Source organism: Mirounga leonina, unplaced genomic scaffold, assembly GCF_011800145.1.
Source record: "Mirounga leonina isolate KUSES-001 unplaced genomic scaffold, KU_Mleo_1.0 Mir_166, whole genome shotgun sequence".
Classification (NCBI taxonomy): Eukaryota; Metazoa; Chordata; class Mammalia; order Carnivora; family Phocidae; genus Mirounga; species Mirounga leonina.
Window position 1 is genome coordinate 222073 of NW_023270418.1, and position 16946 is coordinate 239018.

General features: G+C 39.4%; 1 protein-coding gene across 3 annotated transcripts in view; it reads right to left on the bottom strand.

Annotated features, from left to right (window-relative positions):
* Window positions 1-2882: 2882 nt before the first annotated feature.
* UEVLD (UEV and lactate/malate dehyrogenase domains) overlaps window positions 2883-16946 on the bottom strand; it is a 43837-nt gene continuing 29773 nt past the window's right edge. For all 3 annotated transcript variants that reach the window (XM_035012427.1, XM_035012429.1, XM_035012428.1), the window contains 5 exons: window positions 14422-14592; window positions 13272-13445; window positions 6597-6660; window positions 4308-4431; window positions 2883-3503 (listed from right to left, as the gene is read on the bottom strand). In XM_035012427.1, coding sequence (XP_034868318.1) covers window positions 3336-3503; window positions 4308-4431; window positions 6597-6660; window positions 13272-13445; window positions 14422-14592 — 701 coding nt within the window. In that variant the 3' untranslated portion in view covers window positions 2883-3335. The remainder of the gene's footprint in view (window positions 3504-4307; window positions 4432-6596; window positions 6661-13271; window positions 13446-14421; window positions 14593-16946) is intronic.

Here is a 16946-nt window from a genome sequence, read left to right on the forward strand (position 1 = left end):
AGAGAGAGAGAATGAGAGACAGAGAGCATGAGAGGGAGGAGGGTCAGAGGGAGAAGCAAACTCCCTGCCGAGCAGGGAGCCCGATGCGGGACTCGATCCCGGGACTCCAGGATCATGACCTGAGCCGAAGGCAGTCGCTTAACCAACTGAGCCACCCAGGCGCCCCTCTTCTGGTGATTTTAAAGTCAAAGTTTATTTTACTCCTTGTTCTTGATACTTAAGGAAAGCTACGATGTAAATTGGAATATCAAGTATTTATCTCTGCACTACAAAATCAAAGCATTTTAATCCAAGCCCCACTAAAAATCATAACAAGAAGAAACAATGCATGATTTTGGAAAAATGAAACAGTGAAAGTTAAAAAAACCATGAAAGGCAATTACCACCAAATCATAGTGGGGTAGTGGTGGTACTGCTTCTTGACTTACATATGGAACCTACGTGATTGGTAATACTCAACACTTAAGGAAATAACTGATAGAATTATTTCTATATGGTGGGCTTCTGCAGGGCAAGGACAATTACTCAACTTTGAATACTTATATTCTTTTTTTTTTTTAAGATTTTTATTTATTTATTTGTCAGAGAGAGAGAGAGCGAGCGAGCACAAGCAGGGGGAGCAGCAGAGGGAGATGGAGAAGCAGACTCCCCGCTGAGCAGGGAGCCCGATGTGGGACTCGATCCCAGGACCCTGGGATCATGACCTGAGCCGAAGGCAGACGCCCAACGACTGAACCACCCAGGCGTCCCTGAATACTTATATTCTAACACAGTATTTGGAGTAACAGTAGATGCTCAGTAAGTATTTGTTATATTGCATTCATTGACCTTCATTTTTTTTTTAAGGTTTTATTTATTTGACAGAGAAAGACATAGCTAGAGAGGGAACACAAGCAGGGGGAGTGGGAGAGGGAGAAGCAGGCTTCCCGCCAAGCAGGGAGCCCAATGCAGGGCTCGACCCCAGGACCCTGGGATCATGACCTGAGCCGAAGGCAGACGCTTAACGACTGAGCCACCCAGGCTCCCTCATTGACCTTCATTTATAATTAATATAGTGAACTCTTGGTAATTCATCTATTACACAATGTCTTGCAGCAAAGTTATTATTCAAGAGCGTATTAGAAATTAGATAGTAGAAATTATCTAATTTCTAATTAGATCACAGATATTAGAAAAGGCTAGTTTAAAAAATACAAGAAATGATTCTTTCAGTTTTACTCCCGTATTTCATGCAACAGGATAGTGAGGATACATTGTTAAGAGTAACACCAAAATAATCTACCCAATGTAGTGAACTTACACAGAACTAATACATATCTCTTCAAATGCCCAAGGTTTTTAGCCCAGGTAATTCTCACGGAGAATCTTTCCAAACGTATTAAATACTTTATACTTTCTCAAACATGGGACACAGTATAATTTCACTTTATGATTTAAGCTCATTATAAGCATCCATTATTATTACACTAAATCGGCATTAGTTTCACTGTTTCTCCCATCCAAGTACTAACCAGGGATGTGTCTGCCCTTACAAACCACCTGGCTCCTAGCTCTCTGACGAGGTTTGGATTTGCCTGTTACGTGCTTTCAGAGCAACTGGGACAACTTTGCAGTACTTACTGTACTTGGAATTGTACATTTATTTCTGAGATTTGATTACGATGTCTCCCATACTAGACTGTACGGACAGTGAGGGCTGTGCCTAGTTCCCGGCTGGCCCACCCGTGTATCTGCGGTGCCCAGTACAGTGCCTGGTGTGCTGTAGGCTTCTAGTCAGTACCCTGTGACTAAATAAATAAACACCTATCTCAGTGCATACTCCTCTTTGCTATTTGCTGAGGGCAAGTCTGGGAAGTCAGGGAATCCATCTTTCAAAAAACTATATTGGGATAACAAAGAAAGTCAGCCCCTACATGAGAATAGAGGTAATCCTTCTGTAGTGTACAGAATCCCAGCTTTATGGTCTTGTGCTTACTATTTTGGCTGTTAGGCTTTTTCGTCCTTCTACTGCTTAGAAAAAGAAGAGGCTGTGTGGATAAGTGCCCCTGGGCTGTGACACCTGGGCACTAAACCTCAGTTTTCTCCTCTATAAAATGACAGAACCTACCGCAGTGGATGATTTTCAGGATTCAATAAAATAATAAAGTGCTCATCACCCTGCCTGAAATAGAAGTGTCAGCATTAGCTGTTACTACTAGTTGTGTGTTGCATCTGTAATAATGCGCTATCTTTCACATATGAAGATACTGTTACTTATTTATTTGAGAGAGAGAGAATGAGAGAGAGCACATGAGAGGGGGGAGGGTCAGAGGGAGAAGCAGACTCCCTGCTGAGCAGGGTGCCCGATGCGGGACTCGATCCAGGGACTCCAGGATCATGACCTGAGCCGAAGGCAGTCGCTTAACCAACTGAGCCACCCAGGCGCCCGAAGATACTGTTACTGACCCATAAAGGCATACGGACTCTGAATCATTTCTTCAGGAGTGGTAAAAAGGTTCGCTCAGAACAGCCAGTCCATCCAACCTCTTCTCCTTAAGACTAATGGTTTTTAAGAAAGCCTCATATTTTAGCTTTAAGGTAAATTGCTTGGCTTTTTTTTCATAATCTATTTCCACTAAAAATACACATTTCTCTATGATACTAGTAGTATAGTGGATTTTTGAGATGTTGGAGATCTATTATATAGCCCAAGAAAGGGTTATAAAAAATTTCAGAAAGGACAGTCCCACTGGAAATTTAACTACACTTTTTCTTCAAATATTAAAAAATTTCACTTGCCCTTTTACTACTTGAAAGTGCACATAAATTTTTTTTTTTTTTTTTTGGTAGCTAATTAATTTGAAGAGGGGAAACAAAATGCTTTCCCATTACTACCAATTATATTTTAAAGAAGAAACAATACCTTAGGCTGGGGATCTTTTGAAAGTACACCTAGCACAGATTCTGTAAATCAATACTGGACCTTCAGCTTATCGTGTTTATTATAACAGTCAGGGAGTCACTTTCTTTTAAAAATATATACTTTCAAAATATTCCCAAAGTGCTGAATGTGCTTTTAGTTGAGGATCCATAAATTTAAATGATGCATATTGTAGATGCATGTCTACTTCTGCTGGAGGTTTAAAGAACAGTTTAGATAGCTCAAGAGCAACACAGAAAATTAGATCTCTCCCCACTGCCCCACTCCCTAAGGATTCAAATTACAAAGCTAACCGGAAACCGTCTACCTTAACCAAGCAGTTTGTAAGGGTAAGTAATAAGAAACAGAAATTCTCAACCCCATATATGTTGGCCAAATTAAATGACCTTTCCCTTCTGGTAACTGAACTTTAGAATCAAAGTTTTAACTGTTGTTGGAGACCATGGATTGATGATGCACTGCTCTGGAGTTTCTTGGTCACTGTATCTTCCTTCACTGTGCTTTGGATGACTTCTGATATGCCACTGGTCCCAACGATGCAAGGCAAACTTAAGAACACTTCACTGTTTATACCATAATATCCCTGAAATGAAAAAAAAAAAGGGATTATGATAGAGCTAAATCACTGCAAAAAATTAATATCATAAATATGGATACTTCCTTGCTTTTCTAGTTGTTATAAACAGATACGAATTGAACTTTAAAAAAAAGTTGTGTTCATTTAATTTCTAAACTCATGCTTGTTTCAGAAAATGTGTGCGAGACAGGAAGCACGTGGTCAGAGACAGCCGCTTTGTGGGGCGCTAGCCCGCTGCAGGATGGGGAGCAGGCTGGGGGCTGAGAGAAGATGGTCAGAGTGGACTCCCTGGGGAGGGACCCCGTCACATACGGTAACCTGTTTTAAGTTTCCCTTTCCGTGTTTTATTTCCCTTCTGATATTCCAGAGTTTTCAAGATAATGTGGTTAAGCCTGTGTGCCTTATCTTAGCTGTGCTTTAGGGACTCTATGCTTGGATAAAGTGGTAAAGGACAAAGTGAACTGGAGAAGCAGATGGACGAGCAGCTAAGACGAGCTGGCACGTCAGTCTGGGGTGAGGTGACTGGCAGAGGTGTGGTAAATGACAACCAGAAGAACTTTATGGAATACACAAATGTTTGTTGAGGCTTCCCAAAAATTACGTGGGGGGGAGGGGCAACCTGGAAGAAGTCCAGGCTTCCCATAACCAAGCAGGACGGGGCTTAGACCGAACTGTCTCCTCCGGTGTGTCATTCTCGAAACCAGTGATACTGAAGACCCCTGAGGAACAGTCAGAGTAACACTTTTTCTGGATTTATACGAATAATTGCGAAGTTTAAAAACATGATGAAAGTATGAAAACAGAAATTACCTTTGCTAAAATTGATACAGAATGTACTTTCTTTTTATTGCTTACAATACTGTCAACCAGGTCAGCTACCGACAGTCCAACAGACCAGGATCTTTGGCCTTTTACCCGTAACAGTTCCATGGCTCTAGGTTACCAAAAATAAATAAATAAATAAATAAATAAATAAACAAATAATAATAAATCTCAGAAAATTCACAAAGTATGTACATTTAGTTTTATACCATTTAAGGTATTAATTAGATATTTTTTGATTCAGAAATAAGTGTTATACAGCAATTGTTAGGAAAGCCTACAGATAATCTACTGACTAAACTTTTCTTAAAATGTCAGGCAGGCAACAATGAATCATGGAACACTACATCTAAAACCAATGATGTAATGTATGGGGATTAACATAACAATAAAAAACTTTTTAAAAATGTCAGGCAGGTAGTTGACAGAGAAAATACAAATGGCTAACATAAAAAGAAGCTCACCTCTACTAATATTTAAATGTGAGTTAAAACAATACGCCAGTGTTGCCTATCAAAATCGGCAAATTTAAAAAGATTGATAACTACTTCTGGAGAAGCTACAGAGAAACAGGCATTCCCATAACTGCCGTTGAGAGCGGTAAGTGATATAATCTTTTAGGAGGAAGATTTAGCAACATCTGATCTAGAAATTCCTCCTCAGGGATTTTACTCCACTGCAATATGCGCAAATATGCAAATATATATGCATGTTTGCCTTGTGTGAGACAGCAAAAATTCTGGAAACAACTCATCAAAAGAGGACTGGTTCAATAAATCACTATCCAAATGTAGTACTGTATAGCTCCAGAGAGGAATGAGGTAGCTTCTATGTACAACATGGAAAAATGTCCAAGATTTATTATTAAGGAAACAAAGTAAGTTGCAAGGTAATATGAATAGCATATATCTATTATTATACAAATAATAAAAATAATAATGTTTGCATAAGCACTGGAAAAATGTTTGGACATGTGGACACTAAGCTGTTTTAGTGGTTGTCTCTGGGGAGTGGGATGACCCCCCCCCCAGCTTTTCACTTTCTACTTTATAGATATCTGTAGTATATGAAGTTTTATAACAACATACATTCTCTTTATAAATAATAAAAATGATATAAATTAAACATGTTTGGATTTCTTCCTTTTATAATTTCTTCCTTATAAATGTAGGATTATGTAGAGAATCAGATTAGAAGGGATTATATGGGGCGCCTGGGTGGCTCAGTCATTAAGCGTCTGCCTTCGGCTCAGGTCATGAACCCGGGGTCCTGGGATTGAGCCCCACATCTGGCTCCCTGCTCAGCAGGAAGCCTGCTTCTCCCTCTCCCACTCCCCCTGCTTGTGTTCCTTCTCTCGCTTTGTCTCTCTCTGTCAAATAAATAAAATCTTAAAAAAAAAATTATAGAAGGGATTATATAACACTCTACTCTTCTCACTAAGAGAATATTCTTTCCAGTTGTTACAGGCTAAGAGTCTTAAGCTGAATGTTTAAAAAGCGAAAAGTCTCCACCGAACTGCAGAAATGTATGTTATTACGTGATGGCGAGACAACAGATGGCATAAAAATACACGGTGCATGGAGTACAAACTATAGGGCAGGGACCTCGGAAGGTGTCTGACCAAAGGCAAAAGACACAGGGATCTATGTGTTACACTTTATTTTTGCCTGAACTTATAATATGGCTTATCCATTCATATTAGATTGGTTTCCAAATGTATTTATGTATCAATAAATACATTTTTTTTTAAGATTATTTATTTTAGAGAGCACTTGTGAGCGGGGGAGTGGCAGAAGGAGAAAGAGAGAGAGAGAGCGAGAGAATTTCAAGCAGCCCCAACGTGGGGCTCGATCTCACGACACTGAGATCACAACTTGAGCCGAAACCATGAGTCGGACGCTCAACCAACTGAGCCACCCAGGCGCCCCCGTATTAAATTTAAGTGATACAAATTCTTTCCACATTAAGAAAATTCTTAATATCCTCAGATGTTGACTCATCAGAGCAGGAAATCAAGGACTATCAATAAGAACCCTGTTTTACCATTTACCTGTCCACAGTATATCTGAAATAAAGTTTGCAAAGCACTCCTGGATCTTCTTTCAAATAAGAAATCAGAGACTAGAAAGCATTGATCTCTTGTACTTTGAACTTGTCCATACTAGCTAGTTTTGTTTGCAGAAGCCTGGTAAGGGCATGCTGTGTAAACAGTTGTTATGGTAGCTACGAAATACACGATTTTCAACTGGGCAAATGCAAATCGACACTCAGTGTTACCTGTTGGACAACTGCACCTGAGAGTTAGGACTCATTACTTCTTCTTGGCCACCCCATGTGGGCACTAAAAATTAAAGGAAAAATTAATTATATGTTGCTAACAACTCCCTTAGGATTAAGACGTGATAAACGATCATTTGCAGTCAAGGGTATCTGTATTAAGCTTTAAACACCTTTCCCCCTTTTCTAGAAACAGTTTTCCACTGTTGGCACTGGGTATGCTGTGCCTACTGCCTGGGAGTTGCAATGCCCCCAAAAGCATGATCCTCAGAGCCTATCTTCAGCCTCCTTCCCTGTGCTCTCTCATCAACACTAGTTCTACGAGGGCCGTTTTACTGTCCAAGTAGAAAGCTTTCTTTCCTCAGCAGCAAGCACTTGGCATTTGCTCCACTGGGAAACACACTGAGATTAATTTCTTTCACCAGGTGAGGAATAATTTGGTCACCTATTTTGGCTAGATTTCCACAGCTGTTAGAGAGGCAGGGTCCTGTTTGCTACGAGGATCTTTTGGGTTACCATTTCGTCTCATTACATCATTTACAAAAACAACTCAAAAATTCAAAGCTTTGCACATGAACTGGATGTTTACACCACATTTTAATATTAAATAGAAATTGCCACAAACATTTTGAAACCCTTATAATATTCATCTATTTCTCATCTGTGTGAAGACATTCTTTAATACAGATCTGTACTGGGGTAGGCAAAACAAAAATACATTTGGATATATAAGACTATATTTAAGCTATAACTCTTTAAAAAAAAAAAGATTTATTTATTTTAGAGAGAAAAAATGAGTGAGAGTGCAGGGGGGCAGGTCCAGAAGGAGAGGGAGGGAGAGAATCTCAAGCAGACTCCCCGCTGAGCACGGAGCCTGACACGGGGCTTCATCTCATGACCCTGAGATCACGACCTGAGCCGAGATCAAGAATCGGACGCTTAACTGTCCCACCAGGCGCCCCAAGATATGTCTTCCAAACTGCATTCAAAATTAGGCCATTTAGTGATGGGTCAGCAACAAAGGACACCATATGTATCCAGATATCTCTTCCTCAAACTGATGATAAGCTTGCAGGGGACAGGGACCATGTGTTCTTTTGTGTCCTCTCACACGTATTTTTACTGTGGTAAAGGATACACAGGAGATGATGCAGAACTGACTTCATGCATAATCCAAAATTATATCAACAAAGAGGAAAGCATACTTGCAACAGTTAAATTCAAAGACATGAAAAAATTTTAAAAGCTCTTATATTAAGGGGCGCCTGGGTGGCTCAGTCAGTTGAGCTTCAGATTCTTGATTTCGGCTCAGGTCATGATCTCAGGGTCAACTTGAGCCCAGCATCCACAATCTGGCTCCATGCTCAGCAGGGAGTCTGCTTCTCTCCTTCTCCCTCTCTCTCTGCCCCTCCCCCCACCTGCGTGCATGCTCTCTCTCAAATAAATAAATAAATCTTTAAAGCTTTTATGTTGAGTAAAAAAATTGTTATATGAACAATACAAATAAATGTGGGCAGATTAAGAGATTTTTAAAATACATTTTACTTGGACAGAATGGTTATATATGAATTTTTTTCTAAAAAATTTCTGTACATTGGGCGCCTGGGTGGCTCAGTTGGTTAAGCAACTGCCTTCAGCTCAGGTCATGATCCCAGGGTCCTGGGATCGAGTCCCGCATCGGGCTCCCTGCTCTGCAGGGAGCCTGCTTCTCCCTCTCCCACTCCTCCTACTTGTGTTCCCTCTCTCGCTGTGTCTCTCTCTGTCAAATAAATAAATAAAATCTTTAAAAAAAAAAATTTCTGTACATTATTGGTATATTCACAATGGATAGAAAATTGGGGGAAATGTCCGTTAAGTGAAATACAGCATTTACAGACCTTGGAAGAATGAATAAAAGGGACAAGGGAGGAATGAGAAGACTCAGAAAGGGGCACAAAAATCTGAAAGTTAATTATGAGTGTGTGTATGTATATATCACATTCATTCTCTCCTCTCTGAATCCTGACTTCCAAGAGCCATTAGGAAAGAATGGTGAGAGGGAGAAAGCTTCACTATGTTCAATTTTGCTTGTGACATAGTCATTAGAATTTTCAATTAAGTTTAGATGGACTTATTTTGTTTGTTTACTTACTGCCCAGCCCTTCAAACTTCCTAAATATATGTCCAACCTATTTTAGGGAGCCCTTTCAAATACTGTAGCTAATCAATCCTTATCTTTCTGGCTCCATTTCTCAAGAACAGCAATCCTCTGGCCCCCCAAATTTTAATGAACAATGACCTTTTCCATTGTATACAACACCTTCCCTTGTGTAAGACTGAAGCCCAAAGCATATGACCTAACAGTCTATTCTGAGATCCAACCCTTGGATTTCTAAACCATCATTTGAAGGAGTTATCTGCGGTTTACATGTGATGTTAGTAACACAGCCGAAAATAGCAGCTCCAAAGTATATGTTCTGCTCTCTAATTTGGGGGGGCATAGTATGAATGACCTTTGGTTACAACAAGATAGTATGAGCATCATTTCAAAACACATTTACTAAGGTCATTCCACGGTCAAGGAACTTGCAGTTCGGTGGGGTAAACAGGTAAATATGCAATTCTAACACAGTGTGATAACAGTTATGCTAGAGGCATGGACTTACTTAACCTGGAGAATTAGGAAAGGCTTCCTGGGAGAGGCGGCACTCAAGCCCAGTCTGGAAGGGTGAGCAGGAGTTAGCCAAGTGAATGAATGTTCAGGGAAAGGAAGAATCAGGTACAAAAGCAAGGAGGCATGACAGTGCGTGCATCATTCAGGAAACTGCAGGTTGACCATATGACTAGCACAGAGTGCCTGGCAGGATAGCGGAAGAGGAAGCTGGTGAGGGGAGGGAAGCAGGAAACTAATCCTAAAGGGTCTTGTATGTCATGTATTCCTCCCCCCAGGCTGTAGCTGTCATTTGTCTCTGAAATACTTGATGAGGATTAATTTTATTTGCACACCTGCTATTCTTAGAACAGTTTCCAAATCCTAATGTTGCTTTACTTCAAAGTGTAGTTTTACATGTCTTTTCACCAAGTTTCTATTCATCGCTGTCTTGCTGATCGCTGTAATAGAAACTGCCATTTACTGAGTGTTTACGCTGTGTTAGACACGGTACTAAATGCTTTAGATAAACTTTCTAATTAAGTCACAGCAAGAAAAAGCACAGCTTTGGAGTGAGAGCAGGGTTCAAATCTTCCTAGTATGTAATCTTGGGCAAATTACTTAACCTCATGGAGTCTTAAGCTTCCTCATCTTTTAGTTTGGAAAACCACCATCCCCTTCAGAGGGTGTTTGTAAATTTTAAATGAGATATGTAACACATTTAATACACATAGTAGGCTTTCAATGAAAAGTAACTATAATTGCTGTTACTGCAGGGACGTCACTTATGCAAAAATATAACCAGTTGATGTTTACACACGTAACCAGCAGAGGGAGCCTCTGTCCATTTCTGGCTTCAGGGCCAAGGTAAGTTAGACCTATCATGGATATAACTATCTCTGAAACAAAGTACAAGACAGGATAAAAAGCGATCTGATGATGGTGTCTAGATGGAACACAGGGACATGGGTTGGGGAGAACATCAGTAGCTTCAGTGGTATTGGTAATGTTCTTAATTGACTGTAGATTCATGAATGTTTGTTCTACTATTATGCTTCAAAATATACGTTATACATTTTATGTATTCTTTTATATAAGTCAAATAGTACATAATATTATATTTAAGTGATTCCAATTCACATGTACCTACATCCCTCTATTTCTAGTTCCCATGTGAGAGCTCAAGGCAAAATTGCCATATTCTTTCCTTGTGTTTTTAAAAGCCTACTTCCCATGGACCTCTCTCATGGCAAGTCAATGCTGCCTTCCATTATAGTCATTTTCTGTGTTAGATCTAAGCTTCCTGAAGACATGGTCAGGTTCTTACACAACTATATAGCTCCAAGAGCAGTCAGCACAGTGCCTGGGCTTATTTATCAATTTCACTATCCTTTATTTTCTCTTTACAATTTGAGATATTAATACAACCATATTGTGAAATGCTTTTATTCATTCAAAAATTGTAACTTATTAGGGGGGCTGGTTAAATAAATGTTGACATATCCAGTAGTTTAAAAGGATGAGTGAGATCTATATATGTTATTATGCAATCATTTCCATGTCATATCAGTAAGCAAAAGGGCAAGGTGCAGAATGATGTATGTACTGGCCACCTAGGAAATATTTCATATATGTGCTTATCTATGCACAGAACATTGCCACAAGGTTACACAAGAGACTGGTAACTGTGACGGAATCTAGGGAGAAAAACTGGGGATCTGGCATAGAAGGGAGACTTATTTTTTACTGCACATACCTTTTTGTACTATTTAACTTTTTGCAATGTGAATGTATGACTTTCAACTAAGACAACAGCTTAATAATTTACATTTTCAATAAGGAGAAGGTATACACACAAAATATTCAAGTTGGGCCAGAATAAACAGCAGTTTAACAAAAGAATAAGCATCATGTTTCCTGGTTATATGGTTAATTACCATATAGTTAGCAATAGCTTTTAGCTCAAAGGGGTGAAGGAATCACTGTGGAGTGATGTGATCAGGAAAAGCTTCACGGTGTAAGTAAGGAGGGCTTGACCTAGACATCAAAGGATGAGATTTGAGTATGTTGAGAGAGAAGGAGAAGGACAAAGTTCCCTGTGGCTGAAGCAAAGCTGTTGGGTAGGGCTGGGAGGTACAAGACCTGGGTTTTAGTCCTTCTTTGACCCTAAAAACTATAGGTTCTTAGGCAGATCACTCTTACCATCTCTGTATCCATTGCTGGCTCCCTACAACAAAATGTAACTGATCCCCTGTGTCCCTTCTAACTCTCAAATAACATTACTACCTCCTTAATTATAATAGGGAAGGAAGATTAGGGCTTTATTTTGGGATTTCTTGAATGCCAAGAAAAGGAATTTAATAGTTTGGTCAGAGGAAGTCAGTGAAGGTTTTTGAAAAGAGTAACGTGATTTAGGAAGATTGGATTCATACAGGAAAGCACATAGTAAAGTTCTGGCCAACATCATTATTTATTTGGCATCATTTACAGGGTAGACAAGAGGGGAAACAGCAAACTAATTAGGAGAGCTGCAAGAATCAGAGAAGCAAGAGATCAACGTGGACCAGAACTCAAATAGTACTAGTGAGTAAAATATGGGGTCTAAGGTGTGTTTGCAACCCTAGACGTGCATTACTCCAATACATCTGCTCCAAGTTCTTGTTTGCTACCCTTTTCCAGGGTCCTCTTGATCAGCGTCTAGTGTAGGGAGCATTTTGAGCCTGAAAAGTCATCCTGCTCAATCACAAAATCAGGTTTTGAAAGGGTTTATTCTACAGCCTGGCTCTTGCTAGCATTGAATTTTCTAGGTAGCCAGTACCAATTTACACAGATTTAAATACTGCTACATTTTATTAAAAATTTCTTAAAAATTATACAAATACTAAATATCCATAGTGACAAAATTAGGAAATACTGACAAATACACATTTTTAAAAGTTTCCTTTAACACAGATACAACCACTGTTAATATGTGCCTTTGCCTGCTTCTGATTTCCCATTTCTGGAGTATCTTTCCCACTCTTTTCTCTCTATTCAAATCCTATTCATTCTTCCAAAGTCCAGTTCAATGATGTCTTATATAGAATTTTCTCCAGTCATTTCTACTTATGTTAAATGCTCACTCATAAGCTAAGCACTGTAAGTCTATAATACTCATTCTGGCACTTAATCAAATAGTTCCCTATACTTTCACAATTAGCTAAAATATCACGTAAATACTTTCCTTCTTGCTCTAAAATGATTTTTAAGTGTGATAAAGGAAGAGACCATGCTCTATGCCTCTTTTATTTTTTAAAAGATTTATTTTGAGAGAGAGTGAGAGAGTCTGGGGGTGGGGAGGGGCAGAGGGACAGAAAGAATCTCAAGCAGATTCCCCACTGAGCCCTAATTTGGGGCTCAATCTCACGACCCTGAGACCACCCTGAGCCAGAACTAACTGAGCCACCCAGGTGCCCCATGCCTCTTTTAGATCATACGAACACTTACGCAGTAGTGAGGAAAGAGTAGGTACTTACATACAAAATGAGGACAAACACAGAACTTCTGTCACCTGACCAACTTGACTTTAAAACATGAGGGAAACAGTAAAGGAGTAAAGGAAGAGATTCTCAAGTTGGATAGGGAAAGTATTCTTTTCGGATAGGAAAAGGGGCTTTCCAGTCTGGGGAACTGAATGCTTTCTGTGGTAGGAAGAGAGCAAGTGGGCTGGTGAAAGAGGTCATAAGGATAAACAAAGAGTGAAAATTGTGTTTAAAAAAGGTGAGAAACAGACAGGAGGTATGGCCCTAGGGAGACAGTCTGAACCTAGGAAAGGCAAGCAAGACTGAAGTGTGGGGAGAGGAAAGGAAAGAGTTCTGTATATGTGTTAAGGTTTATTTAAACGTGGCTCTCTAGAGAATTAAACTTTCAAGTTAATCCTGGACTCTGAAATTCAATTAAAAAATATAAAACTAAGGGCTCTTGCCTAGTCTTAAACTTACGGAAAAGTAAATAAACGAGAATGCCACACTTGAAGAGTCTCTTCACGATAAAAAAGTACTTCTTACCTTTGTCTTCTCCCTGCTCACCAATAACCCATACTTGTTTTCCTGACGTCTGTGCCTTCAAGACATTTGTAATAATATATTGTAATCTCTGTGAATCCAGATTACATCCAATTCCGATCACTCGATTTACAGGAAATGCACTCAGTTTCCATGTTACATATGTCATGATTTCCACTGAATATCGCACACAAGGTGAAAATACAAAGATTTTTAAAAATACACTTCTAGCCTAGTTCATAAACAAAAACTTATTACGTTAATAAGTATAGTAGAGCTTCTATATATTCTCCCTAGGTTCTAAATGCACTATGAGGCAAACTGTATTTTTAATATATATTAAAAACACTAGCCAGGCTTCAGCATGATTTTACATAACTGTGTTGTTAAATATAAATTAAGAGTGTAAAATAGATATTTTCCTAGTTAACTGGGAACAGAAAACCAGAAAATAATTGTTTTTCATTGGTCAAGCTCTCTTTTATATCTTTAGATGAATTTCTAGCTTTAAATTAAAATAATGACCACATACCACCACTACGCAGTACAACATTACAAACAAAAACAACTACTTTTTTCTGCCATGCCAATGGGATGTCAGGAATTAAAGAGACCAGTGTCCCTCAACCAATTACTATAGGAAAACATGTAAAATGCATACCCTTAGACTGGGAACATGAAGAAACTCTGTTCACCAATTTGAGTCCAGTACCACCCAATTCCTTGAAAATACTTCTTTTTTAAGTAAAACAGTTCCAAAAACAATTTGCAATATATGAAAAGTCAACAACGCATACTGGCATGCTCACTAATATTTTATGACACTTTAGAGCTAACAGAAGATCTTTCACATAAGCCATTGTATTTTTCTCTTGGGTGTTCAACTATTTTCTCACTGAAGGAGACATGGCTAAAACCCTGGAACAGAATGATAGTGATATGACATAAAAAATTGTAAGTTGTAACCTTCTAATTCATGCCAGTCCTAAGAAGTGGCTGGCTGACAGGATATGGAGGTACTGTACTGTTCAGTATAAGAGCAATTTGGATAGCCTAGCTGTTCCTTTATAATCTAGTTTTATGACTTTTATCAGCAATGGCAATTCTACTGATGCTCTGGACTGTCAGATTAATTTAAAATAAAACCTTTTACCTGGTTGAGATGCAACGAGCAGGACACCATGTTGACTATAATGTCCCAGAGCTGGGACAAGGGCTCTGAACATATCCACATTGCTTTGTACCACATCCAGGTAGGACTGAGAACTACCCAAAGAGTTGACCGTGAAGATCACCACCTTGGAATGAGCAGAGGCAGACAAATCTAATGAATAAAAAGAAACAGTCTGAGCTTGAGGTCTAGGTTTTAATCAAGTTCTTGCTCTTGTTTTTCTTTTAATTTTCTGTAAGTGGAGAGCTTTCAGGCATATTTGCCTCCAGATCAATCCTATATCCACAGAAGTATACAAAGGGCTGAGGTTTGCTTCCAGAAAGATGATAAAGAGCAAGAGTGTATCCCGAGGGGGGGGAAGAGAGCAATAAAGATAAAGAAAATAAAGTACAGGACCCGGAACCCATAAACAAGGACTTCACTTTTTCTCTAATGCACAACTTTCCTAGGAAAAATTGGTAATATGCTATTGGAAAAATGAACCTATAATCAATTGCATCACTGATTTTTAAACTGTGAGTTTAGGAGTCCTAGAGTTCCTTGACAGTGACTCAGGGGCCACATGGAAGGACTGGGAATAAGTGGAAAGAAAGCTGGTAGGCATAGCTCCACGCTCTTTACTTTGACCTCTCCCAGCAGAGCAGCTCTGCTTGTATCTCTTTTACTTACTAAGGATTCTTCTCCAGAGAAGAAAAAAAAAATGGTTGGAAAATCTTTAAATCAATATAAAATGTCTTGGCTCATTTTTTTTTTTTTACAGGCTTTTCCTTATACTGAAGCCCAGTATTCTTGGTTTTAGGTTCTTCTTTCCATGGGACCTACAGGTAAGCAACTGTTATGACTTAGGAAACGCTGTTCTCTGGAGTTTACTCTTCTGATCCTGAAGTACACATTTGCTGTTCTGCAACTCATTACTCTCTAGTACACGATGTGTTTTATAGTTAAGTGCATGTCAAAACGGTGGCCAGACTTCATCAGCAGCACAGACAACAGAAAAACAACACAATAGATGGCAGTAGTCCAGTCAACATTTATAAAGTAATATTAGCATCCCAAGGAGACAATGAGTAGATTCCGGGCTTTATACTCTTAATGAAGCCTCTAAGGCCCTCTCTAAACAAGTTTCAGAAGGAAACACCTGTGCGGTGTGTCCTTTCCAAGTTCAGCTCATATTTTGACACAGCTGTGGGGATAGCAGGTCCTGGATTTTAATTACGGTTTTTCGTGAGTCCTCTTAAATAATTCCTGTGTTCTAGTGTTCAGATTGGATACCTGGTAATGAGTCAAAACCTGAAGAATTGGAAGGTGTAGAGTTAACACTTCCAGACCACTTCTATATGCCAAGTACTACTCTAAGAGCTTTCCATATAGTTACTCATTTAATCTAATCTACAGCACACTATGGGGTCATGTCATCCCCCATTTTACAGATGAGGAATCTGAGGCATGGAGAAGTTAAGTAACTTGCTCAGTCATAGAGCTAGGAAGCATGGAGCCAGAATTCAAGCCTGGCTGCAGAGTACTCTTAAGCACTATGTTATATTTAGAAATGGAGTCCAAAACCCTCATAAAAATGAGGAAAATGGGGCGCCTGGGTGGCTCAGTCAGTTAAGCGTCTGCCTTTGGCTCAGGTCATGATCCCAGGGTGCTGGGATCAAGCCCGCATTGGGCTCTCTGCTCCTTGGGAAGCCTGCTTCTCCCTCTCCCAGTCCCCCTGCTTGTGTTCCCTCTCTCGCTATCTCTCTCTCTGTCAAATAAATAAATAAAAAATCTTAAAAAGAAAAAGATGAGGAAAATGATATTTAGAGAGATTAGGTGACTTGTCCATATCACCAAATATCAGTGAATAATTCATGACCTTACAATTTGATCCCAACCTATCTTGCCAGGATCATTTCATTTCTTACCCCCTTTCTCTACTTTGAATGCTACAAGTGCTCTCGCCCTCAAGGTTGCCTCATGAGTAAATAGAATAGAAGCTGTCTGATATGATTTCAAAAGTACGAGAAAGGCTTCCTACTCCGTAAGATTTCCCAAGCTCCCAAGCCTTTTACTCTCTTCCTTTGAGCCTAGAAGGTAGTATTTCTTACACTCCCTTATATAAACCTTTGGCTCAGGTTGAATTGGTCCCTGTTCTACCCCAACATATTTCTCTCACTTTCCTGATATGGGCTTTACTCAAATTCTTTCTATCTTGAATGTTTCTCACTGTTCTCACCATGTTAGATAGATATCTATTCAACTGTCTACTATATTAAGCATGTTATGAGCTCTGCGAAAGCAGGGATTGTTTGTGTCTTGCTCATCTGTCCATCTCCAAGATCTAGTCACTTAGCAAGAGCTACATTCCCCATCCCCACCCCTCCTCCCCATGGCAATCCAAATCTCCCTTATCCTGGTAGATCCGGCACATACCTCAATCCTACTTAGCTGAAAGTAGTATCTCCCTCCACTCAACTCCAACAAGAGTGCTCACTGTCTATACCATTCTCTTGCAATTAATCATA